Raw genomic sequence first — 25,324 nt, 5'->3', positions numbered from 1 at the left:
TAGTTGTTAGCATATATTGCAATACAATGTTACGAACGTATCCACGTTCTCTTTAAGAGTTACATATTATATAATACCTATATGCTTGTAACATAAGTGCATTACATATTGTGACACATTTCTCCATCGAAAGTTTTCCAATCCCATTTTCTTTGTCGACGATCAACTACCGATCAAAGTTTCGACATAAAAGCGAAAGGCTGAAAATTTTAGGGTGGAAATTTTTATTCGATAAGGAAAAAAACACGTTACGTATCTTAAACTGACGACCTCGAAAGACATGAGATAAAATATTTCGCGATAAAATATTCTTTATTTGTACATTATTTTACGGAGCGATTCGTAGAAGAATACACTGCGGTAATGTACTATTTACACAGTTACGAGGTCACTTATTCTATTTATTGTCGGTGGAAATGCAGAGGAAATTTGCAAAGGCAATCGAAATGGTTGGCTTATTATAAAAGTTATCGCGATTAATGGATCTATTTGGTACGAAGGTACAATCTCCAGTAAAAAAAAAAAAAAAAAAAAAAAAAAACGAACTTAAATGTACGATATACCAAATGAGCGTAGAATAAAATCCTTGTCAAAAATAGAATAAAACCTTACATATCCTGTCACGTAACTAGGAAAAGCTGTAACACTATTTTTCTTGTCGGCAAAATAATTTCATACTAAAGAATTATCGTTCTGACAGAGATTATTTAACATAACTTACAAAAGTATACACGCTATATTAAGTAATACTTCAAGATCCTAATTAAATGTAATTAATTAATCGTCAAAATTTCACAAGATTGCTCTGAAAAATATGAATCTATGTTTGAAGCGTATGCGTCTTTCATCTACAACGGAAAATTCGAAGAATGCAAAAATCTAAAAGAGAGTAAAACACAGGAATAAAAAACCGTCTGTGAAAAGTTGTGACGTCTTTTAAACTTTTTTACAATCTTTTTAAATTATCTGCGTTACCTGGAACACGATATTTTTTGCAAAATGGTAAGAATCGTTCGATTAAATCAGTCGATCCAAGTTTTCTTGATGAAGTCTGCCACTCTTTCGCCTGTAACGTATTAATTTCCGGATGTACAAAAAGAAAGAAAAAAAGAAAAGAAAGAAAAAAGAAGTTACATACCGATCATGATCGCCGGCGCGTTTGTGTTGCCGGATGTCACCCTCGGCATAATACTCGTATCGGCCACCCTCACCCCTCGTACCCCTCTGACACGCAATTGATTGTCAACCACGGCGAAAGGATCGTCCGGCGGTCCCATCTTGCAGGATCCTGCTTGATGATTTTCAGGCGCAGTGTCATGACGGATTGAGCATTCCCAATAAGCGTCGCAGCCAAATTTCAGATGCTCGCAATTCTTCACGGGAGTCCGATCCAGCTCAAAACCGTATCTGAAAAAGAAAAGTTCTTTTTTGTAGAACTCGGAATATAAACAAAAATTAAAGTTGTCAAGTTACACTTTTCTATAGATGTTCAGAATAAATTATTGCTCGTAAAATGAGGTAAATTTTATTTAAAAATATATACGTGTACTATTTGACAAATATAAATAAAAATATAGTATATTGTTCGAGAAATGATAGCATTATATGAAATATTTGACGAAAGAAACGTTTACTCTCTTGGAATTTCTTATTTTATAGAATAAATAACGTTACTTCTATTGAGGAAAGCTGTTTCGCTTCATTTTTTTTTATATAAAATGAAGGTAAAAAAAAAAATAAAAGTTAATACTTCTTGAGTGCTTCGGTCTCCGATAATTTGATGCTAAACTTGACAGCTTCTACAAGAGCGGCCACGTCGTCGGCGTGAGTCAGATACTTGGGGTAGATCAGCGGCTTCGAGAGAGGATCGTTATTTCGCAAGCGCAGATAACCGCGGCTTTTCGGATGCAGGATCGTCGGGATGATGTAGATGCTGCGATTCGACCCCTTCTTCTCACCCACCATACCGGTCTCCGCGCAATCAGCCAAGTAACCACCGAAGATTAGCTGAACGTCGGGATGATCCTCCCTCGGATCTGCGTACTTGGTGTTTATCATTGCCGTCACTTCGGATATTCCTAAATCAACACAATGTTATTAATAAATACCTCTTCTGTTTACAATTTGTGGCCATTATTATATTAAAATTAATTTCTTAGTTATTTATAAATTAATATAAATTACTTATAAGTTATAAATTATATAAGTTATAAAATATATAAGTTACTTAGTTATAAGTTAGTTATAAAATTAAATTAAATTCTTAGTTATTAAAATTAATAATCACAGTATTGAAAAGCATGATACTTTTGATACAATCGATTATTATATTTAACGAATAATCATTAAACTCGCAACTATCAAAGAATCAATATACAAAATTATTTCTTAAAAATTCCATAATATTCGAATAATTTACAATTCGATAAATCACTTGATTGATGAACTAAATTCAGCCATCGATTCTTGATTCGTAATTAATCACGCTTTCAGGCGTCAGTTTGAGAAATGATGTCGATACACCGAATCTCGATCGAGAGACGCGATCAAATCATGCTGTTTCTGCAACGCTTAACATTAATCCGAATCCGTCTTACCTTTTACGTAATTTAATCGTTCGAATCGCGTAGCTGCGGGCTGCATTCAGCGAGAGAGCTACGCTATTATATGCAACATTTCCCCCGGGGCGATTCGTGCGAGTCAACGAGAAGGGCGAGAGACACGATTTTAACGCGAAGGAGTTCAGCCCCCTTTCTCCCCCTCCATCCCTTCCGCGATGGGAGGCTCGTTAAGAACTAAGAACTCGGCTCGGGGCTATCGATCGTTCCGAATACCTTAAAAAGCGCTCTGAGCGTTGTGACCAACCCGAGTCTCTCGTAAAAGGGATACGTTATTACAAGAAGCAGCGAAATATCCATATGAATATTTCCCGAACAATTTGCTCGGTCGAATTCCGGTCGATCGGCAAAACTATGCGCGCTCGCAATTTACTTCCCAACGGATCTGTCTTTGATTATTAACGATCGAGAAAAGTTTTGCGCGAGAATGGAGCGCAAAGTCGCTTAACGTATCGCCTAATTGAGTCCATTAATTAAACGAGCGCGAAAAAAGTTCGGCAAAAAGTTTCGAACAAACTTTCTCGTATACTTCCTTATTGTTTATCGATCAATACCGTAATAAATGCAAAGGGAAGTATTTATTCTGTAATAACATACTATGGCCCATACAACTTCTTTCGCTGTTATTACAATACTTACTAACACACGCGATATAATTTAGCCGTAATGATAAATGTAGATAATAGTAATGGCCATAAATGACATAGTCACGAATGAGAGGGATGAATTATTAATATTAATTTACAGAAGATTACAATACAATGGATATTACAATACTGGACATTACTGCTGTTCTTATAGTATTGACCATTAACATCATACATTAATGTTACTATAATAAGAGAAAAATGATGAAGAGTTAACTATATATAAGTCAAATAATTATATTTGTAATTATGTTTAATATATAAAATAGCTCTTGATGTTGCTGATATTTTTACGTCTTTGTTTCTCATCATCGAATCGTAAAACAATGTCTGATAGATATATCAGATTCAAACGTAGCCAATGATACATAGGAGCCATACAAACTAGCGGCACGAGAAATCTCGTCGGATAATTCGCGTTTGATGGATCGTAAGAGCAGAGTCACGATCGCCGGATGACTCGAGAGGGAGGACCGCTGCTTTAAATCGATCCGCGCAATTCGGACGACGGTAAATAGACCTGTCGACCGGGACAAGTCACGTAATCGCGGACCGACGAACGCGAACGTGACCATTGTGCAATACACTTTCACTGGGCTCGTGCACGAAGCCCGTGAATTACTATGCTACGAGATGCGCAACATCTTCGACATGGCAGAGTAGGAAGCAGGAGAGGCGAATTGGATTACCTTAACACGATCAATGAAATCGCGAAGCCTAGAATCAGAGTCGTTGCTTGCTTAATGGGGAGTCGTTGATCGCGATTAGCAGGACTTTGCGTCGCGTCTATTTAACGTTATCGTATCCCGTTAGGATTACGAAAAGAGGACATGATTGACGTGTACCTACTTGTTGTGTTATATGATTTTTACTCATACCAGAGATCGAATAAATATTAAACAGTCTCACCTGTGCCGGACATCAGACCGTCTCTGAAAAGCAGGTATTCCATGGCGGTCGCCCAATTGAGCGGAGTGGTGTCGGTATCGTTAATGGTGAAGGTCAGCGTGTAGGCTACGTGGTTGTGAAGATTCTTGCCGACCCCCGGAAGATCGCGTACAACCGGTACGCCCACCGCGTTCAGTTCCTCTCGAGGTCCTATGCCGCTGTTTAAGAGGATTTGCGGCGAATTAACGGCGCCTAAACACACGGTGGCGAATGTTAATTAATTCCAAATTTTTTTGTCGATGATAATTAAATTATTTAATTATTTATATATCGCTAATATTGCGTAGAAACGAAAAAATAACATAAAGACATCCATTTTTTTAATTAAAAGCTCGATATTAGTTTATCGAGTAAGAATTTACGGAAGAATTAATTTTCTACATTTAATTAATTATCTATTAATTTTGAAGTATTACAAAGGATAAGGTTTAATGACATATATTCCACTATAACATATCGCTTTAACATTATTCTAGTCTCCGAGAACATCACCGACACGCGATTCGTATTGTTCGAGAGAAACCGAAGATGTGATTACAATCCCTTGAGACAATTTGAGGATGAGTAATTAAGACTGACATAGTGCTATTTCCAAATACGGATTTCTGTATCTCTATATATATATACAACCTACACAATGTAGAGAGAAACATATTCTGTCCTCTCCAGCTTTACTTGGTGTCGAAATTAGGGTAAGTCTAGTATACTCGAGCAAGGAATGTCCTCCCGAGAGACTTCCTTCACTTGAATATACACAAATGATCCATCCAACGTGGAACGTTCGTTTGTTAATTAATCAGAGAATTAATTACCTCCGCTCACTACCACTTCCTTTGCCACCGAGACACGTTGGGTCTTCCCATCGTGGACGAATTCGACGCCAACTGCCCTATTGTTCTCATCGAAGAGGATCTTCGTCGCCGTCGAGTTCAGCATTATATGGAGATTAGAACGATTCCGGGCAGGACGCAGAAAGGCCCGCGATGTGGACAGTCGTGAGCCATTTCTCGACGTGGTTTGAGCAATAGCGAATCCGGTGTGCGTCCGTCCATTCAGGTCGACTGTGTCGTAACCTGGCAAGTGAATAAGAATTTTCATTGAGAGAAAAGAAGAAGTGATATATAATCTTCTAAATTTGAAGAATATTAAAATTGTTTATTAAAAAAAAAATAGATAATTTAAAAGTAGATGTTAAATATATTCACATATATAGTTCCGGTTGTTCTCATTTTTTTATCTATTCAGAAAAAAATAAATTATGATTTGATCATTCGGTTTAAAAAAAAATCAAGAATCACAATTAAAATCGCCAGAAAGATCGACTTTATTCAAACTATTTATTGAAAACTAAAATTGAAAAAGTGCTTACATAGCAAAAAGCAACTTGTATACCTTGATAAATCTCGATAGAAGCAAGATCTTTGCTGAGAGATTACGTCCAAGCTCTGTACACGTACCTAATTCTTTTCCGGCCTCCAGAATTGCGTGGCTTAACGGCGGATGATAGGGGAACTGCATGACCGTGAGCGGTCCTCCAACACCGTGATAACCATAATCCATGTTGTTCACTTGCTGATTATCTTCGCTCCTTATAAAATACGGAAGGACATCGCGATAAGACCATCCGACATTACCGAGCTTGGCCCAATCATCGTAATCCTTGCGTGATCCTCTCATATATGTCATTCCGTTCATGACGCTGGTACCACCGAGAACCTATACGCGGTTTCGCATTTTGTATTTAATATGGATATCCGGTGTATATCGCGTGACTCGAAGATTAGAAAAGTTTTTACTAGTTGACATAAGACAAATTCTAATGTGTGATATTCTCTCTGCTATATTCAATATACGTCTTTTTCTTTTACATAAGGAAATTGTTGACTTTACCGGTTTTATTTAATTATATTTAATCCTACACGTACTTTCCCTCTAGGCCAGTAACATTTTCTATCATCCTTGTTTAAGCAAGCTCCGTCCTCGCTCTCGGTAGAGTACTGCCAATCGATATCGCTGCCGATGAAATTGAAGAAAAACGAGGGTATCTGAGTACCCGTCGGCTCGTCCAGTCCAGCTTCCAGCAGCAACACCGAGAATCTTGATTCCTCGGACAATCTGGCCGCGACAGTCGCACCCGCGCTACCGCCACCGATCACCACGAAGTCGTACCTTGAAGAAGAGAAACATCGAACATCGTTAAGAATCATACGAAATAATTCGTCTGATTTTGCCAACATTTTCGTTCGTTTCGCAAACAGGAATGTATCCGGCGTATAATAGATTTTATCCGCTGTAATAGACTAGATTTTATCCGGTTTTTCTGTCATATACTCATTTAATCGCTGTGATTATAATAATAATTATATTATTGAACATTCGTTGAGACGAATAAAAGGCCAAAAGTTTCGCAGAATATGCGCAATTTTCGCATCCTGACCGGAATTTCGATTTCCCTCCGGCCCTCGCTTAACGTTTCGAAAGCAAGATTGTCGTGTCGCGGAAGATTGCTCGGTTCCGAGACGCGATTTTGCGGCGCATACTCGTTTACGAAAGACACGTTAATTAGCAGAGTCAGTGTTATTAAGCGATCCTTTTACCGCGTACACGAAAATTAGAAACCGGGTTAGAAGGGCAGCGAGCATTACCATCGTGTGGCGTAACAAGGAAGCATTTTAGCGCACCCCCTTTCCGTCACATCCCTTCGAAACAAATGCGCAAACGGAACAAATTTGTCATCGAGATTAGCGAACCACGCGAGTTGGATTACCATTAAATTAAATTGTTTTCTCTCGCTCGGCGCGTAATAAATTTCCTTCTCCACTTCATTAAGTGTGCAAGAAAATTAATAATTAGGTTAATGTAATTAATAATTTAATGAGCCATATATGTATACATGTACTATGGCTTATTATATATAATATATATATTATATATAATATATGTATATACAATACTATGGCTTATTATATATAATATATAGATCTTGATGTTTAATTAATATATAATATATACAGATATATTTTGATGTTTAATTAAGCCGGTAAATGTACTTATTGTACTTTGCCGAGCTAATGAACGTTACATCATCGACGTTGGCAAATTTGATTGATTTAGCGTCCCACCGAGGCTGCGAGGTTTCGTGCCCCGTTGGGGGCACAGTGCACCCTTTCCCTTTTAGCTTCCACAAGCCTCTGCTTCTCGGCATCTCGGGCGAAAGGCGAGGTTTCTCAGGAGGTTGCTCGCGGACGATCGTACATGCTCTCTCAGCTCTGAATGCCACGGCGTGCCCATATCCGCGTGTATACATGTGCGCGGGACAATGACATACTTTTACGAGCGGAACTCGATAGAACGATGTATAGAATTCTATGGAGCGTCTCGACCGTCTATCGCTCTCTTTTCTCGTCAGCCTCGAATAATACGGAACCTCCATTCTCCCTCATAATTGCGAATATATCTTCCAAATTATCAACGGTGGAAGATAAAAGTTTCCCCGCGATTCGAAGAATGCGAATGATTAACGAGACATTATTTCTTAAGTTAATTTTAATTTTAGATTTCTGATCATCGGGACAACTTTCTCATGTTAGAAATTGAGAATTTTTTAAAAAACGAGATAATCGTCTTTCTACTTCCTTCCCTCCCTTTCTCTCTCTATATCTCTCCAGCATATTCAAAGAAACCGTGGCCTGAAAGGAAAGGTAATCCTTTTGTGTGGCAAATTGCAATTACGGAATCGGGAGAGAAATTAATCCCTTCGTATTGCCCGAATGAATAATCCAGTCAAGAGAAACGCGAGAAATTCATGTTTAATTATTGGTCTGGCGGTAATTGCAACAACGTTTGTGACGTTGATGAGATAATTCGTAATAATTGTTAAACATGTATATTCGACCAGAGTACGTGTTATCGTTATGTGTTTCGTATATGTCGGATTACTGTCAAAGAGCACAATTTGCTAGCGATTTGATTGCAGTTATTATTCGAGCGAACAGTGATTGTTAGAAAATATCGAGATCAGCTCTTCTCTCTTTCTCTTTTTTCTCTTCTTCTAACTTTACACTTTTTCATTGTCAACAAACCAATATCCTTTTTACATTTTTCGTATCTCTAATAAAAGATGCAGATTTTACGTCTTGCTTTTTACGTACTTTAGTTTTATTTTATCAGATAGGGATCTTAATTATAGATTTTATTTGGAAAACAGGTATATACATATTAGACGTACTCTTTCGTGCGAGACATGACGCAAGTAGAATGTTACATCAGTTTGTTATTTATATTACATAGCTACCACCTTTAACTTTAAAGGTTTAAGTCTTAAGAATTACGGAATGCTTGAGAGAACAAACGTACAAATAAACAGTATGTCTCATATTTACATGTATATTTATCAAAATGCCAAGTGATTCAGGTCCGTTTAATCGCTGACAGCCACCGTATGTATAGGTATATAAAGATAGATCGAGAGCCACGAAAGCTTAATTGAAAACCCGTAATCAAACCTGTTTCCATCTTCGCTAAACGAGTTTTCGCGCATAAATCTTGTTCTACTCTTTTTCTTTCTTTCTTTCTTTTTTTTATTAATCGTCGCGGTTTCACGGAATCATTTTAACGCGTTTTTCCTTTAATGAGCGCGATACGAAACTGACTCTGAAAAACGTATATTAAATGACGAAATCAAATGACTCGAAAAATCGTTTATTAGTCATACCGTTCGTAATGTAAAAACTTCGAGGTATATACATATCAAAGTATCTGAAAAAAATATATGTTATATGCGAGAAAAGTAGAGAAGGGAGAGAAGAGAAAGAGACAAACTTGGATCAAAAACGCACGTAGAATTGATTAAATTTTCTTTCTTTCTCGCTATATTTCGTCTTATCTTTTTATATTTCCTCTCATTAGAGAGAGTGCAGTGCGGCGCGTTTTCAAAGCTTCCCGTATATAAGAGTTGCTCCTTTCGCGTGTGTCGGGACACGAGATGGTAGGTACTCGTCGATGCGACGACCAGATGTGACGCAACAAGAGATGCATTGGAACAATGGCCCGCGAAGGTATTACGTACATACGTGCGTACATACAACGATTTCGCAGGATAGAGACGTGCATGGATGCTCATTTCCGAGTGACAAGGAAAAGAAGGAGGAAGATGATGACGGAGGAGAGGAGCACCAGTAGTTCCTGTGGGTATTACGTCAACGACCATGTGCATGTGTGTCCGCGACACACAATCCCGTATGTACGTGCAGCACAAACCGTATTTAGGGTTCGTCGTGGAACGAGAGCTTCCCGCGGATATGCGTTCTACGCTCGCATCGCGGAAGAAATCTCTCCCGTCGATAAGTGTCAGGTGATCCCGCGAGAACTGCAATTGTCAAGACGACATATATTATTATCTCCAAATGTATACAATGCGTCGTCGTCGTAGCCTTATACACATTCGCGAGATAAGGAAACTTCGCCGATTCACTCCTCCCCCTGTATCTCTCGACCTCGAGCAAAGTTAATTACGACAATACGAAATAAGGAAACGCTCTACCTCGCAAGTTTCTAGATCCGTCATGTTATATCCGGATAATCGTAGTAGATAAGCTCTGTGATAACACTACATAGCGAGCGCACAAATTGACAACGATATATGCAGGTAATATACAGGATATACAGGTAATTTAACGAGTTGATTCAGACATTTTTTCAACGATCGGAGAGATAAGTTTCTAATTTTAGACGAGTTATTCTTATTTTTTTTTTTTTCGTCAAAGTCATTTCGTTAGAAAAGCGTGCACGTATCGATTGCCACACACACGTGCGTATTACGTTATTATAGATACATACAATGCAATTGTTATGTATTTCTCACGTCTCCCCACATGTGGGGTACATACACACTCGTTATCGCGCAATCGCCGAAAGAAATCGCCTTAAGGCGGGATCGATCGGTTCTCTTTCTCATTTACATCGTGACCTATTTATCCGAATTCAACAATCACCTCGTATTCACGCTCATATGAGTGTGTGTGTGATGGCCTTTCTTATTATTACGTTTATATTATTCACCTCGAATTGGCCGCATTCCGCGTCGCGGGTCTGTTACACGGATCCTCGAGATCGCACTGGCTGCGTAAAAAGACCTCGAGCAATCCCATGAAGAGCATAAAAGATGTTCCGCCGCATGTCGAGGCCAATGTGGGTCCTATGGACGGAGTCAATGGACAGTTGCAACTCATCTGGAACAGAGATCATTCATTTTTTTTTTGTACAATTTTGTAGAGAGAAATTAACTTTGCTGCATCTAGCTCCGAAATCACCGCGAATTACTTTGACAGAGAGGATTTGAGCAATTTTCTTACATACATTTTTTTTTTTTTCTTTTTATTACACTAACAGATATTGATAAAAAGAGAAAAATATTTATCAAATCTTTTGGAATTTTAACTCCAGAACGAACGCATTTTACTTGCAACACCAGATGCTGCATTAAATCTAAAGATTTTATCTAAAGATTTTATCTTAAGATCTTAAGATGTATAATTATCTGTAATTTACGCGTCTATATTATTATTTATATAATTATATAAAGCATTTATATAAAATATATTAGATAATTATAGAGAATTAAAGTATAAATATTTTTATTCGAGCTGGCGATAATTATATATTCGGTGGTAGCAACAATTATCTTGGCGCACATTCTTCTTCTATTATAAGATTCAATGTTTTGAATAGCTTATTTGAACACGCAACGAGGAAGTAATATTTCTCCATTCAGCGAAGAAGTTAAAGCATGTAAACAATGTTTCTCGACCGGTCATGCACCGGTGCATCCGAGAACGTTTATCTTCGATCTGGCGGACTATGAAGCAAGCTTTGCTCCGAAATGGAAAACAAGAGCCCGAGAGAACGAGAGTGAGAGTGCGCCTATACCCGACCATCGTAACGAACATGTAATGATCCCCGTAATAGAGTATGTCCAGTTATAAAGTCATTCAGCTCTCTGTCGGCGCGATTCAAAAGGAACGTGAGCGATTCCTCACGTTGATGAGAGGCGCGTCCTTACGATGATGCACACGTGCTTTCTACAACGCAATCATTGCGTCCCCTTGAATGCACTCTCTGTATGTATATGTATGTATATAGCGGTGAAACTTTTTTACACCGCTTTTGTTTCCTCTTCCGACATTTCTCACAGTCGGATGCGTAATCACGTGAGGCGTAACGCGCCGAATATCTGCTAGAGAATGAAGCGTGACGATGTACGGATGCACGCGGATGCTCCAATTTTCGGCGAAAAAGAGACCAAGGATTTTTGCATCAAGAGAGAAGCTGCAACACTTTCCTTTCATTGAATAAAAAAGGTATCAAGATCGATCGTAAACATCGCTACTTTAATGGTGACATTTACGACATTCGGAAGAAATGCATAAGCTTGTGCACTTTGTCGTGCAGAAAATATCGTATTTATTGCATTTTAAAAATACACTTATACTCTTTTTAATTCGTAAAGTCCAAATTCACGTTTTACCCAAGGAAGAAAATAATTGATTAATTCTGTCACAATAAAGAGAATAAATGTTGTGCCTTATGTCTCTCTCTCTCTCTTTCTGTGACAATTCAATCGATTTCTTAGACGTAATCTTTATCTAAAACTAGATTAGAAAAATGATGTATCTTTATACATCTGACATAATGCAATAAAGAGGTAAGGAAAAAGAAGGCGTAAAGTAGCATGACTTTCGTAATCGTTGGCGAGACACGCCGGTTCTCGGTCAGTGAACGTAACGGTGTTGAGACTGAAGGGGAGCGTACATATTCGTGAGAGAAGCGTATAGCCGCCGGCGAGTATACTAAAGTATCTTAATGTACCAACTGCAGTAGCTGAATGTAATAAACAAAGTTTGACGATCAAAGTCTGGAAAGAGGAAGCCTTGGAGGAAGCTGATTTTACGCCATTTACAGTGAGAGAAATCAGGATACTAAAAAGAAAAAAAAATCAACATAAGTGTGTTTCTTATATATATATATAAATTTTCCATACATATCTGAGACTTGTCTCTTTTTCCGAATAATTGCAGTATAATTTTGTAATAAATTTTTCAACGCGAGCGATTGATGGATCCGCTTAATTTACGAGATCAGAATTTTTATTTATTAAATACGCGACGCGAGACATTAATCTCTCGATTAATTCATCGTCCTAGTTTGCCTGAATATCTTTCGTCCGAAATGGAAAATCGCGATTGTAGAATGTGATTTTCAATTATCTGGAGTAATAGAAATATAGTGTATTTGCGCAACTTCGCCGTCGTGTGTGAGTTGATCATTGAGAAATTGTTCGTTCCTCGCAATTCTAGCAATCCTAAAATACATACCGGTTTTCCATTTTACGCGAATTATCGCAATATTCAAACGTACAATCACGAAACAAGCCTTCTCTCTCTCTCTCTCTCTCTCATCGAAATTTGTAATCGAATTTTGAGGGTTTCTCTTTCGAAAATTTTCATCTCCGAAATCGAGATAAGCAATCTGTACGCGGTTGTAATATACATCTACGTGCGACTATGCTCTCGCATATATATGTATATACGTTAAGTGACGTTTACATCTTTAATTATTAACGGTATATGATGTGTTGCACGCAAGAGGTATGTCGTGCGACACACGTAAATCACGTGAATCACGTAAGCCTTGTAACAGTTTTACAGCTAGTTCGCTGTAATGATTATTTGCGCGCGATAATGTAATATAGTACACGAGGGTGTTAATCGGAATTTATGTAACACGAAATAACTCACCGTCGGCATCCGTTGACACAACGTAATATCACACCGCAAAGTATCGTTTCCCCGCGAAATTGCTCGATTCGTCGGCACGCTTCTCTCGCGAGCGCGAAAATGTAGATATTACATGTTACATGTTTCCTAAACGTGCTTTTCCGCGTCAGTTTTTTCTATTTCGTTATCTACATTTATCACACGTATGTATGTACATATATATACATATTTCACATTTCGGCGGATATATCCTCGAGATATTGCGAGAGTATGACATTACACAATATATAATTACGGCGATGTCAATAGACGTGTTCAATTTTTCGCGCAATATTTTTTATACATATATATAATTTTTATGTAATTATTTTATAAAATTAATTTAATTAATTTTATTGAATTTTTTTATTGAATTTTTATTTAATTTTATTTAATATTTCATTTTTAATTAATTTTATATAATTTTTATAGATTGCTCTTTTCTCTATAACTGCTTGATTCTTTTTTAATGATTGTCGCATTGCAAGAATATTATAGATATTTAAAACGTATATTAAACGATTGTGCCTCGAGGAACACTTTTTTTCTGTAAACAGCTTCATTTGTTTCGTTGAATAATTTATCATTTCTACATTTCTTTTACACATATTACGACGGATGCAGTTATAACTTTTTTTTTACAATATTTCATTACTAATCACGTATATGAAAATTATAATAAAATTTACATCGATTTATATCGAGATAAACGGGAAAAATAAAAGAGGAAGGTTTATTGTTTAAAAAAAAGTATCAATAGAGTACTTACTGTCAATATTATCTACTACTAGTGCATTGTGCGCATATCTTTCATATAATTTCTCGATATAATCTTTAAAAGTACGTCGTTGTGCATTATTCAAGAATCCCGGGAGCGACATATCCTGCCGATAAACTTGAGAAACAGAACTATTGCATATTCGACGAGAGGAAGAGACACCGTACATGTAATAAAACGGTTGTAACGTTTCAAGGGAAAGGTGGATCGATCGCTTAATGCCAAGGTATACGCTAGCAAATTAATCCACACAACTGTATCGTTAGTCGCAGTTTGTTCGAAAGGATTCTATAATTAATTAAAATATACTGCGACCCATTTTGCAATAGCAAAACCACATCGATCGTATGGTACATATTCAGTGTTTGCTGTTATCTAAATAAAATTATATAGATGATCATCTAGATGAAATTTTGGCGTTATCTTATCTTTATATAGATAATTAACAAATGTATTATCTATATCTGCATCTTACATAAAAGAAAGTGTTATCTTTACTAAATGATCTAAAATAATATTCAGATAATTTGATTTAGAGTTTCATAGCACATGAAAATATTTTAAGTATAGTAGAACTTGAGCAGTAAACGATAAAAATTTATAAATAAACTATGAATATATTTTTATATCTCTTTTATAATTTCCATTTTTTTAATTTTACATTACATTTTTATTTATTTACATTTTTTAACTGATTTACATAAGCGATTTTAAAAATAATATTATCTGGAAGTTATCTAGATGAATCGTCATATAATTTTATCTTTTATCTAGATATATTTAAAACAAAATCATCTTCATCTTATCTAAGATGAATTTACATATTTTTATCTCATCTTTATCTAGCTAATTTTAAAATCATCTAAGCACAACACTGTACATATTAAATACATATAAAAACGCGACTTATTAGATATGCCTTTCATTTATTTTATCATTGGTATATAAATATCATTAGTTTATCAATAGTGAGTCTGTATAATATCTATACTCATATTTTAATTAGAAAGCAATTGATATTCCTTTCGTTGATCGATAGACGCTCATCAGAAATTTTTGCATTTTCTCGTATGTGTATTATTATATGTATAATAAAAATAATTATATCGCCCAAAATTAAATTATATTAAAAATTCGAAAGAATTTAATTTTCTGTTATAAAGAATTTTTCTTTCTTCCGACAAGAAGATTAATGAAAATTAACAAGTTCTCCATATTCCTTTACCTGTGTATAAAATATACGATGTATGGTACTGGAAAATAGAAATAATTGATTGATTAATACGAGTGATGAATCGCTTTCCGTTTCATTGCCGCGAAATATAGAGGAATCTTGCATTTTAGACGGCATCGAAATCTCGATGCGTCTGGAAATTATACTGGTTCCCAGGTAGCTGGTATCGTTGAGAGTCGGAAAGAAAAAACTCACCTTTCAAGGATGGTCACCCCGTATCCTTCGAAAGACAATTGCCGACTGAAGAGACCGCGGAGCACACAGAGCGCGAAAAAGACGCGACGAGCGAGAGATAGAACTGGTAGCTCGCGGTACCGCGATCAACGGCCGACTAGACTGGTACCATTCCCCATCGCCGTGCTAATATTCGACAACTTCCACCACTTTCCTGCCGTCTCTCTTCCGCTGTCGCACTTGTGGAAGCAGTTTCGGAAACTTACGTAGTGGTGCGACTAAGTTCCGTCCACGAGGATATTTTGTGATGAAAACAAGAGGCAATAATTAAATAATTAAATAAATTTAAGGATGTTTTGATGGCAAGGAAATTATTCGATATATTATTATTTTAATAAGCTTATCGTCGTTATTTTAAAAAGGAGAAATGTATACACGAGATATTTTTCATAGTAATAATAAGTTCGTTGTCGAAAAGGCGCTTAAATAACCGAAGAATCACCGAGCGAAAAGATATAAATCTAAAATCTGAATTTCATTAACTCAGAATCTTCAGGTTATAAATTTATTCCTTTTCGTGAATCGTGGCCACAATCTACCTACTACTATCGTTCTCCGAAACGCGTGAAATGCCGTAGCTTTTCGCCACTATTGTATTGTATTCGCTGGCTTGATAATCGTGGAAGAATTTCGGTCTTTACAGAAACGATCTTGCGCCATGGAAAGGAAGAGGAAACGATGAAGAGGCAATAAAAAGCATCCATGCGCTCAAATAGAACGGTATCGTTTCCCATCACGATTCCGTTATTTCGGCGGTGCTATGACTGAAAGGTTGTCGTAGACTTTGTGTCGTGACTTCAACATTCGTTATAATATTCTCCGGTCCTCTCTCTTTCTTTCATCATTATTATTATAAGCACAATCAATTCGTTTCCTTGTCTGCCTTATCGAGAGGAAACGCGAATGGAATATCCGACTGAAAACGAAATTAGGAACCGGTTTGCATCTTTTGCAAGTCACGTAGAACGAGATAAAAATGTCGAATTGCCATTTGACATATGCGAACATGCCATATACCTGATTTCTCTCTTCGTTCAACGAAATATTCGAAATCTGATTTAGACGTGATCCTTCATATTCGCGTTGCGATTTGTCGATATCGTCGACGGATATTGTGTCGTAAGGATAGTTTGCAAGGCTATAGAGTTTCTCGTTTCGAGAACTGTAATCGTTTTGTCCCGCTGTAATATAGATGGATGATTGAAAGATTATATTATCATTGTTTACGAATCGTATAACAGAAATTTCGGCTCCTCTTTTCATCTCTAATTTGATTTTTCACGAAAGTTTTCACGTCAGCCATCGTATAATTTCAACTTTTATAAATATCAATTACGTATCGTTGAAATTTGTTGTATATAATTATTCAGTAGCAAATTTGCTTTCAAATTTTAAATTGATAGATTTTCGTTACATCACAGATATATTTTTGACATCAAAAATATATATCGAATAATCTCGATTAAATCATCTAATCCATCTCGTCAAAGGATGTTTCTTTGCTTATTTCGTTTACAAAGATTATGCGACATAATATGAGATTGTCAGAACTATTCTTACAATAAGAATGATCTGTTGTAGAATTAATGACGCTTGTGATTTGAATTCTTGTTCTTGTACTGACTGCGGCTCATTTCGTTTTAGATAATCGTGATTCATAAACTCGTCGTAATCTTGTGTGGCTCGAATACAATGGAAATAAATCATTACCATGCCAATTCTCTTTATGGAAAGTAATAATAAATGTTTATAATCCCTTGAAGCGTACTCACGTCATAGTAATTGTTCGATTCTGTGCGAATCTTTGGCGTAATATTAAAACAACACAGCGCGCGCGCCATTCCTCGATTTTATATAAAAAGAATGAAATGTTTATATAAAGTTTATTTAAACATGATTAATATTTTTTGACAGAAATCAGCTGATTAAAGCATTAATTTGCTTATTAAATTTTAAAATAAAAATATATATCATAAGAATTAAAATAATAATGTGTTGTAAATAATACTTTAAACTCGAATAATATTTTTTGACAACATTTTTGAAATCAATTGATAACTGTCAAAAATATTAATCGAGTTTAAAGTGTTATAACATATTATTTATAACATTATTATTTTAATTCTTATGATATATATCTTTATTTTAAAATTTAATAAGCAAATTAACGCTTTAATCAGCTGATTTCTGTCAAAAAATATTAATCGAGTTTGAATAAACTTTATATTATTTTTTTTTAATATTATTCTTTTTAATGTATAATATGTTATAATACTTTACACTCAATTAATATTTTTGACAGTTATCAACTGATTTCTGTCAAAAAATATTAATCGAAGATATGGTATTATAATATATTATTTACATTATATTTTAATTTTATTTTTAATAAACTTTAGTGAAGTCAAGTTATCGATAAATTTGCATAAATAAATTTGGAGAAAAAATAAAATTAGCGCATTATAGAAATAGATAAAATTTAATTATTAACGCGCGTTCTATTAAATTAATTGAAATGTGTTATAAAATAACTATTAAACATTTCTTATTTTTTATGTTTATAACATATGCACGTTGATAAAATCTTTATTATGATACACATTCAGAAATTAAACACACATATATACAATAATTTATCTCAATTCATTTATTTCAAGATAATGAATTTGTGATATATATATAATATATATTTATATATAATATTACGATTAATTCGAGACTTTAATTCTTTTAATATGTAATAAGTATAAAAAAGGTAAATTTAGATATCAAACAATTTGCAAGAATTAAAATAAGAATAAAAAGAACATTACCGATACATCTATTATTACAAATTATATTATAATTATCACAGAAAAAAAATGTATTCCTAATACTTTTATCTTATATATAGGTATATATGTGTATTAAAATATTTGATATAATTTTCACAAATACATTACCTTAAAATTTTTTTTAATAATTCAACACTCACCAATTTGATGTGCGGAATTGTAGACAATGTTAATCTGTAAAATATAAACGTATAAATATTATATAAAACAACTATTAAAATATTTAAATCATTTATAATATTTCAAATCATTTTTTGAAATATTAAAATTAATATTTAAATTTCCAAATTAATTTTAACATTTCAAAAAATGATTATATTAGGCGCATAGTTAACTTTTTTATTCGTGGTACTTAAAGATATTAAAAAACTATATAATTTGCAAAGGAATATTTTTTAAAGAGAGATAGAAATAATTATAAAAAATATTTAAATTAAATTTATATATCTTACTATTTACTTTTACTATTTAATATTTTAAAAGAATTTAGTTACGCATTACATAAATAATTGAATCTATATATCTCTTAAATATAATGCAATGTAGAAATTGTATTTTACATATACACAAATATTTATTATTATATATTATTAAAAATTATTATATTTATTATTAAATATTCTAAGTATTTCATAATATAAAATCTAGAATATATTTTACATTCATTAATTATACAACAATGTAAAATTTGGATCATTACCGTGAAAATAAATGGATAATCTCACAAATAACAAATGAAAAGTTAAATAAATTATAAATTATATTTACCCTATCGTTGCTCCGCCGTTGCCTGATGCCCCCCGGGCCGTCGACCCCTCTCTCACACTCTCTCTCTCTCTCCGCGTCGTTCCTTTATGGTTATGGCACCCACTCGAAACACTAGCACTCGCGTTATTTTTTTCGTTCGCGGCGACGCACGGATTTTAGATATCACATTTCGACGCGTTTCGGTAAAACGCGAGAATCGCGAGAGCTTATTCGCGCGCGAATAAAACCGATGCTCTGTTTTCGCGTCGCCGCTTTTTTCAACGCCCACTTATCGGAAGATCTCATCGAACGACGATGATGCGGCGAGTACTCTGCGTTGATACCACTGCTTAGAGAGAGTGGGGTCGACGGCCCGGGGGGCATCAGGCAACGGCGGAGCAACGATAGGGTAAATATAATTTATAATTTATTTAACTTTTCATTTGTTATTTATGAGATTATCCATTTATTTTCGCGGTAATGATCCAAATTTTACATTGTTGTATAATTAATGAATGTAAAATATATTCTAGATTTTATATTATGAAATACTTAGAATATTTAATAATAAATATAATAATTTTTAATAATATATAATAATAAATATTTGTGTATATGTAAAATACAATTTCTACATTGCATTATATATTTAAGAGATATATAGATTCAATTATTTATGTAATGCGTAACTAAATTCTTTTAAAATATTAAATAGTAAAAGTAAATAGTAAGATATATAAATTTAATTTAAATATTTTTTATAATTTTTTCTATCTCTCTTTAAAAAATATTTCTTTGCAAATTATATAGTTTTTTAATATCTTTAAGTACCACGAATAAAAAAGTTAACTATGCGCTTAATATAATCATTTTTGAAATGTTAAAATTAATTTGGAAATTTAAATATTAATTTTAATATTTCAAAATGATTTGAAATATTATAAATGATTTAAATATTTTAATAATTGTTTTATATAATATTTATACGTTTATATTTTACAGATTAACATTGTCTACAATTCCGCACATCAAATTGGTGAGTGTTGAATTATTTTAAAAAATGTTAAGGTAATGTATTTGTGAAAATTATATTAAATATTTTAATACACATATATACCTATATATAAGATAAAAGTATTAGGAATACATTTTTTTTCTGTGATAATTATAATATAATTTGCAATAATAGATGTATCGGTAATGTTCTTTTTATTCTTATTTTAATTCTTGCAAATTGATATCTAAATTTACCTTTTTTATACTTATTACATATTAAAAGAATTAAAGTCTCGAATTAATCGTAATATTATATATAAATATATATTATATATATATCACAAATTCATTATCTTGAAATAAATGAATTGAGATAAATTATTGTATATATGTGTGTTTAATTTCTGAATGTGTATCATAATAAAGATTTTATCAACGTGCATATGTTATAAACATAAAAAATAAGAAATGTTTAATAGTTATTTTATAACACATTTCAATTAATTCAATAGAACGCGCGTTAATAATTAAATTTTATTTATTTGTATAATGCGCTAATTTTATTTTTTCTCCAAATTTATTTATGCAAATTTATCGATAACTTGACTTCACTAAAGTTTATTAAAAATAAAATTAAAATATGTAATGTAAATAATATATTATAATACCATATCTTCGATTAAATAATTTTTGGTAATTTGGAAATCAGTTGATAATTGTCAAAAATATTAATCGAGTGTAAAGTATTATAACATATTATACATTAAAAAGAATAATATTAAAAAAAAATAATATAAAGTTTATTCAAACTCGATTAATATTTTTTGACAGAAATCAGCTGATTAAAGCGTTAATTTTCTTATTAAATTTTAAAATAAAAATATGTATTATAAGAATTAAAATAATAATGTTATAAATAATATGTTATAACACTTTAAACTCGATTAATATTTTTGACAGTTATCAGCTGATTTCTGTCAAAAAATATTATCCGAGTTTAAAGTATTATAATATATTTTTTACAACCTTATTATTTTAATTCTTATGATATATATTTTTATTTTAAAATTTAATAAACAAATGCTTTAATCAGCTGATTTCTGTCAAAAAATATTAATCATGTTTAAATAAACTTTATATTATTTTTTTTTAAAATCATTCTTTATAATATAAAACTAAAGAATAGCGCGCGCTACGCGCTCTTGTGTTTTTCCAGTTCCTCTCTAAAAAAGGCATATTATTAATTCTTGAAAGTCTCGCTCAAAAATTTCGAAATGTATTGTTGTCTATTTTCTGCGTTGCCGATTGATTCTGTCGTTGCCCTTATTTCGTGAGCGGCTGGCATTGCATATTTTGACAGTTGTGTGGATTGAAGGGTTAATAGTATATTGAATGTTATATATATATATCATGGGATTGTGTGTATATAATTAGCAATTAGCAAGTAAATTGTTAAAATTTGAAGAATATGTGTTTATATTAATCTTGCGATTGAGTGGTTTCAATTACAGTTTCAATCGCAAAATTAATAAATATGTATTCTTCAGATTTTAACAATTTACTCGCTAATTGCAATTATATACACAAAATTCCTTGATACACATAACTTTCAATACACTATTAACCCTTCGATGCACACAACTGTCAAAATATGCAATGACAGTCGCTCACGAAATAAGCGCAATGATAGAATCAATCCGCAACGCGGAAAACAATACAGTTTGAGATTTTCGAGAGAACTTCGAGACTTTCGCGAGAATCAATAATATGCCTTTTTTGAGAGAGGAAATAACGTTTGTCTTTTCTGTCGCAAAAAACTTCTATAATAGCCGGACGAATCATCTAAATAATTCGTCTCAAAGTTTTCTGCTTCGACAGTCACGGAATTGTTGATATAATTACCAATCTTGTCGTCCATAGTTGTCGAAATATTATCCGTCTTTGAAGCTGCCGTCTTTGCATCTGAAACAAATTGTATTCCCTTTTTTTCAAAACACACAATGTCCTTCGTGTAAAAAAAAGTTAAAGATAGAAAAATAATGTTTAAAACAATCCATTATTTAAATAAACTCCTTGACTCTTTTTCTTACACTGGAATAATTCGAATATTTTAATTGCAATTCTTAAATATTATATTATAATAGCCGTTTTCTGGTCCTCGCTAATAACGTGAATACCTGTAGATGTTATTTTTGGCAAGGATATGAAAGCAGTCGCCTCGTTAATAGATTGACGATTGAATGCGTAAGTGAAAAACGGAAAGAGTCCTTGTCCTCTGGTATCCTCGACGAGAATCACCGGTTCGTACGGCGGTAATAAAATCCTGTATGGTTCTTGAGGCGCGTGGTATCCCCATCCATCGTTCTCGTCCTTTATCTCCAACGATTCCGTGGGATGCGGATCATTCTTTATCCAGATCGGATAATTTTGCCCGACAAAGTTGATGCCTTCCAACACCACGGAAAACGGCAACGCGTTGTTGCTCGCTATATAGACCTTCTTCGGCATCTCTAATCTCTTCGCGTCACGCGACGTGGTTGACTCGATTTTTTCTTCGGCAGGCAAAATTGCCGGAAAGGTTGCGTTATTCGACACCGAGTCGGTGAGTTCAGAAGTGATCTAGAAAAATTACCAAAGAGTATATGATCAAATTCCTCCCTTTTTTTTTCATTATCTCCAATTTAACTAAATAATGGCTTAAATGAAAGTTTATGACTAGTAGAGTAACCTTAAAAGAATATTATGTTGAGGCGAGCAATAAATTTCTACATTAGAAGCATAAAATTTGTTTAAACAAGCATATTTTAGCTCGAATGTTATTTTTGTTTAATTTGTAATAATTTTAAATGTCTGCCATCTGTTGCTAACAGCTTTTTTGGATCGCTTATTTATTCGCCTCAACACAATATTTTAAAGGGTTGATCTACTAGTCTCAAACTTTATTAAAAGTCATCATTTAGCTAAATTAGAGGTAGTGAAGAAAAAGAAGGTTTTTTTAGTCGAGATTTAACCACACTTCAATATTTGAATATTTTTCCAAAAAGCACTATTTATGATATCTTTTTACCTTGATAACATCGGTGATATCGTTCGTCGATGACTCGAAAGATTTTGTGATTAAATCTGAACTCGTCGTTGCGGTTTGTCGATGAGTCAATGAAATTTCCGTATCGTGTTTTCTGTGAAGAGAATGCAATAAAGAGTGGCAAAGTAAACCTCGTGCTGGTGTCCATAAAATATTGATTTATAACGTTAGCGCCGGAGATGTCCGTGATTAACTTACGTGGGTGTCGTGTGGCGTAAACTTGATCTTCGCGTTGAAGTTGTCAAAGTCGACTGAAAACGTAAATGAATCTTTTAGCTTTGGTCCCTTCACGTTCCCCGAGGTCTTTAACTCGTTCGCGAGAAAAGTATTCTTCACCTTTTCCCCCGTGATTGGATAACTCAACTGCGAGTTCATTTTTCTCTCCAGTTCTTGAATCAGCTCGCTCTCCATTTGCACCAAGGTCTTTCTAGCCGGGGTTTGCTCGACGACCTAACATTTGTTTCTATCAAAATTGATTTAGTAGATACTTTTAGCGATTTCACGTTTTAATGCACCGATTGTCGTCAGAATTGAAGAAAGAACTAAATTAAGTTGATCGAATTATTGTTCGCGGAAGTATTTTTGCTTCTCGGAATTAGACGGTAAATCTCTTGCGCGCGTTTTGCATAAATGCTAAAAGTTTAAGAAACGAATTACCTTGTCGCTCGTATTCGCGTCTCGTTGAACCGTCGAGACCGTCGTAAATGATCGACATGATCTCTCGACGGTGCAGTTAAAACCTTTGCAAAAACCTACAATTCGTACGACACATTTTTGCGATCGCGGGCAGATCCAGCCACGGCAGTACTTGCTAATTAGCTCGTCTTCTGCGAATAGAAAAAATCATGCAGTCATTATTCTCGTGTAAATGAGCGCGGAGTCTTTCCTCGTTTCATCGCAAACAGACCGACGGTGAACGTGCAGTCGGACGTATGCGTACACCATGCATCGAGACAATTGTTTTCCGGTCGTCGTAAGAAACACTCGTATTCCGAGGCGCAGTTCAAACTTCTGCATTCGTCGAACCAAGTCTGCACGTCTGCAAACAATTAGCCTTTATCAACTTGATGCCGCGTAATTCTTTGTCAATTCTTTCTCGAGCGAGTGTCTTGATCGAATACGTCAACGCGCGATAACTTTACCCTTAGAAATATTGAGGCGATCAAAAAAATAAGCGATCTCAAAAATTCGTTAGCAATAGATGACACTTAAAATTATTACAATTAAAATTATTACAATATTATCGAACAAAAATAACATTCAAACTTTTAAAATGTGTTTGTCCAGGCAAATGTTTTTTTGTTCGATTTGTCATAATTTTAAGTGTCACCATCTATTGCTAACGGCTTTTTTGGATCATTCAGTCATCATTTAAGTCATCATTTAGTTCAATTGGTGGTGGTGTAAAGGGGAGGAACTTGGCCGCACTCTTTGATAGAGATACTTTGATGAAAATATTAATGAGAGTAAATCAGATTCGTTTGTCGATGGAGACCTTGCGTCTCCGCGCAGCTTCTGATAAGCTTGCACGGTGGATTGACGCAATAGGTTTCCCGCAAGATGCAACGTTTCCCAGACGGACATTCGAAACCGGCGCAGGAAGCTGCACCCTCGTAATATTCCTTCTCCGACACGCAACGCGCTATTTGTTGCTTGCATTCTAAAAAGAAATGCGTTTTGATCAGTACACTGTCTTCATTTTTCCAAAAGAGAATGTAAATTACTTTCATCCCAGTGGCATTCTCCAACTTTAATAGTGCATATGTGTCCTCTGCTGCAACGAACAGTGTCGCACGTTTGAGGTCCTTTCAACGATTCTAAAAATAAATAGAATTGCATCACAAAAAATTTATACTTAGACAAGTCGCGTAATTCTAACTGTATAATTAATTTAGAATATTTGAAATTAATTAAACGCGAAAGGAAAGCCAATCTAGAGAGTCTAGAAAGATATCGAAATAAAAATGAGATAAGAAAATATTCATCTCCGATTCGAAAGTCCTTTCTTATATAAGACTCACCTTTTCTCGACTTGGAACAGTACAACATTCCGGGACAGGGTGGCTCTTTGCACCAAAATCTTCGTTTGATGCATTGACCGCCGCTCTCGCAATGCAGATGAGCGCATCCTTTCGAATACTCGTCTCCCGATTCTTCCGCTGTAGCGAGTTAACGTAATTTTTCCACATTTAAATACGCGGTGTATAAAATTGTATAGAATTCAAGATTAAACTCACCGTGAACGTAAAGACTTTGGAAATGTAAAAGGAAAAGGAACCAAGTTAAATGTCGGATAAAAATGTATTCGCGTCTCATGATGTGATAGTGCCGATCGCACGTCGTTTATTTCAATGAGCGGTGCACCTGTGCACCGATCTAGCTATAGATGT

At 34.3% G+C, this 25,324-nt stretch overlaps 2 protein-coding genes across 3 annotated transcripts; both read right to left on the bottom strand.

Moving 5' to 3' along the window:
• Positions 1 to 3: 3 nt before the first annotated feature.
• Positions 4 to 19,086, bottom strand: LOC145935558 (glucose dehydrogenase [FAD, quinone]). 2 transcript variants are annotated; one of them, XM_083037024.1, is made up of 10 exons: positions 18,875 to 19,086; positions 18,247 to 18,280; positions 10,274 to 10,443; positions 6,139 to 6,382; positions 5,671 to 5,929; positions 5,026 to 5,286; positions 4,175 to 4,405; positions 1,751 to 2,078; positions 1,139 to 1,407; positions 4 to 1,066 (listed from the first exon to the last, which is right to left on the bottom strand). In XM_083037024.1, the coding sequence occupies exons 3-10, from the start codon at positions 10,441 to 10,443 to the stop codon at positions 1,023 to 1,025; spliced, it is 1,806 nt and encodes a 601-aa protein (XP_082893150.1). In that variant the 5' UTR covers positions 18,247 to 18,280; positions 18,875 to 19,086; the 3' UTR covers positions 4 to 1,022. The 2 variants fall into 2 exon arrangements, with proteins under 2 accessions (XP_082893150.1, XP_082893148.1); XM_083037022.1 differs by lacking the exons at positions 18,247 to 18,280; positions 18,875 to 19,086 and adding an exon at positions 15,234 to 15,358.
• On the bottom strand, positions 15,670 to 25,272 carry LOC145935559 (uncharacterized). Its single transcript, XM_083037025.1, has 13 exons — positions 25,172 to 25,272; positions 24,956 to 25,093; positions 24,659 to 24,751; positions 24,430 to 24,594; positions 23,842 to 23,973; positions 23,592 to 23,761; positions 23,271 to 23,384; positions 23,133 to 23,185; positions 22,917 to 23,028; positions 22,027 to 22,468; positions 21,752 to 21,811; positions 16,290 to 16,453; positions 15,670 to 16,188 (listed from the first exon to the last, which is right to left on the bottom strand). The coding sequence occupies exons 1-13, from the start codon at positions 25,248 to 25,250 to the stop codon at positions 16,135 to 16,137; spliced, it is 1,776 nt and encodes a 591-aa protein (XP_082893151.1). The 5' UTR covers positions 25,251 to 25,272; the 3' UTR covers positions 15,670 to 16,134.
• Positions 25,273 to 25,324: the final 52 nt, after the last annotated feature.

This window comes from Prenolepis imparis, unplaced genomic scaffold, assembly GCF_030444845.1.
Source record: "Prenolepis imparis isolate NDT839.2.m4 unplaced genomic scaffold, iyPreImpa1.0 SCAF_4, whole genome shotgun sequence".
Taxonomy (NCBI): Eukaryota; Metazoa; Arthropoda; class Insecta; order Hymenoptera; family Formicidae; genus Prenolepis; species Prenolepis imparis.
Note: the sequence above shows the minus strand (reverse complement) of the source record. Positions and strands in the feature narration are given on the sequence as shown.

Bases quoted from the DNA above. Each gene is read 5' to 3' on its own strand.
- LOC145935558 (XM_083037024.1), bottom strand. From the start codon at position 10,443: ATGAGTTGCAACTGTCCATTGACTCCGTCCATAGGACCCACATTGGCC. The intron at 5,287-5,670 runs GTACGTGTACAG...TTCACTTGCCAG, and splicing joins GGAGGCCGGAAAAGAATTAG to GTTACGACACAGTCGACCTG. The intron at 1,067-1,138 runs GTATGTAACTTC...AATACGTTACAG, and splicing joins CGCGCCGGCGATCATGATCG to GCGAAAGAGTGGCAGACTTC.
- LOC145935559 (XM_083037025.1), bottom strand. From the start codon at position 25,250: ATGAGACGCGAATACATTTTTATCCGACATTTAACTTGGTTCCTTTTC. The intron at 24,752-24,955 runs GTGAGTCTTATA...ATTTATTTTTAG, and splicing joins CTGTTCCAAGTCGAGAAAAG to AATCGTTGAAAGGACCTCAA. The intron at 23,186-23,270 runs GTGAAGAATACT...TTACGTTTTCAG, and splicing joins ATCCAATCACGGGGGAAAAG to TCGACTTTGACAACTTCAAC.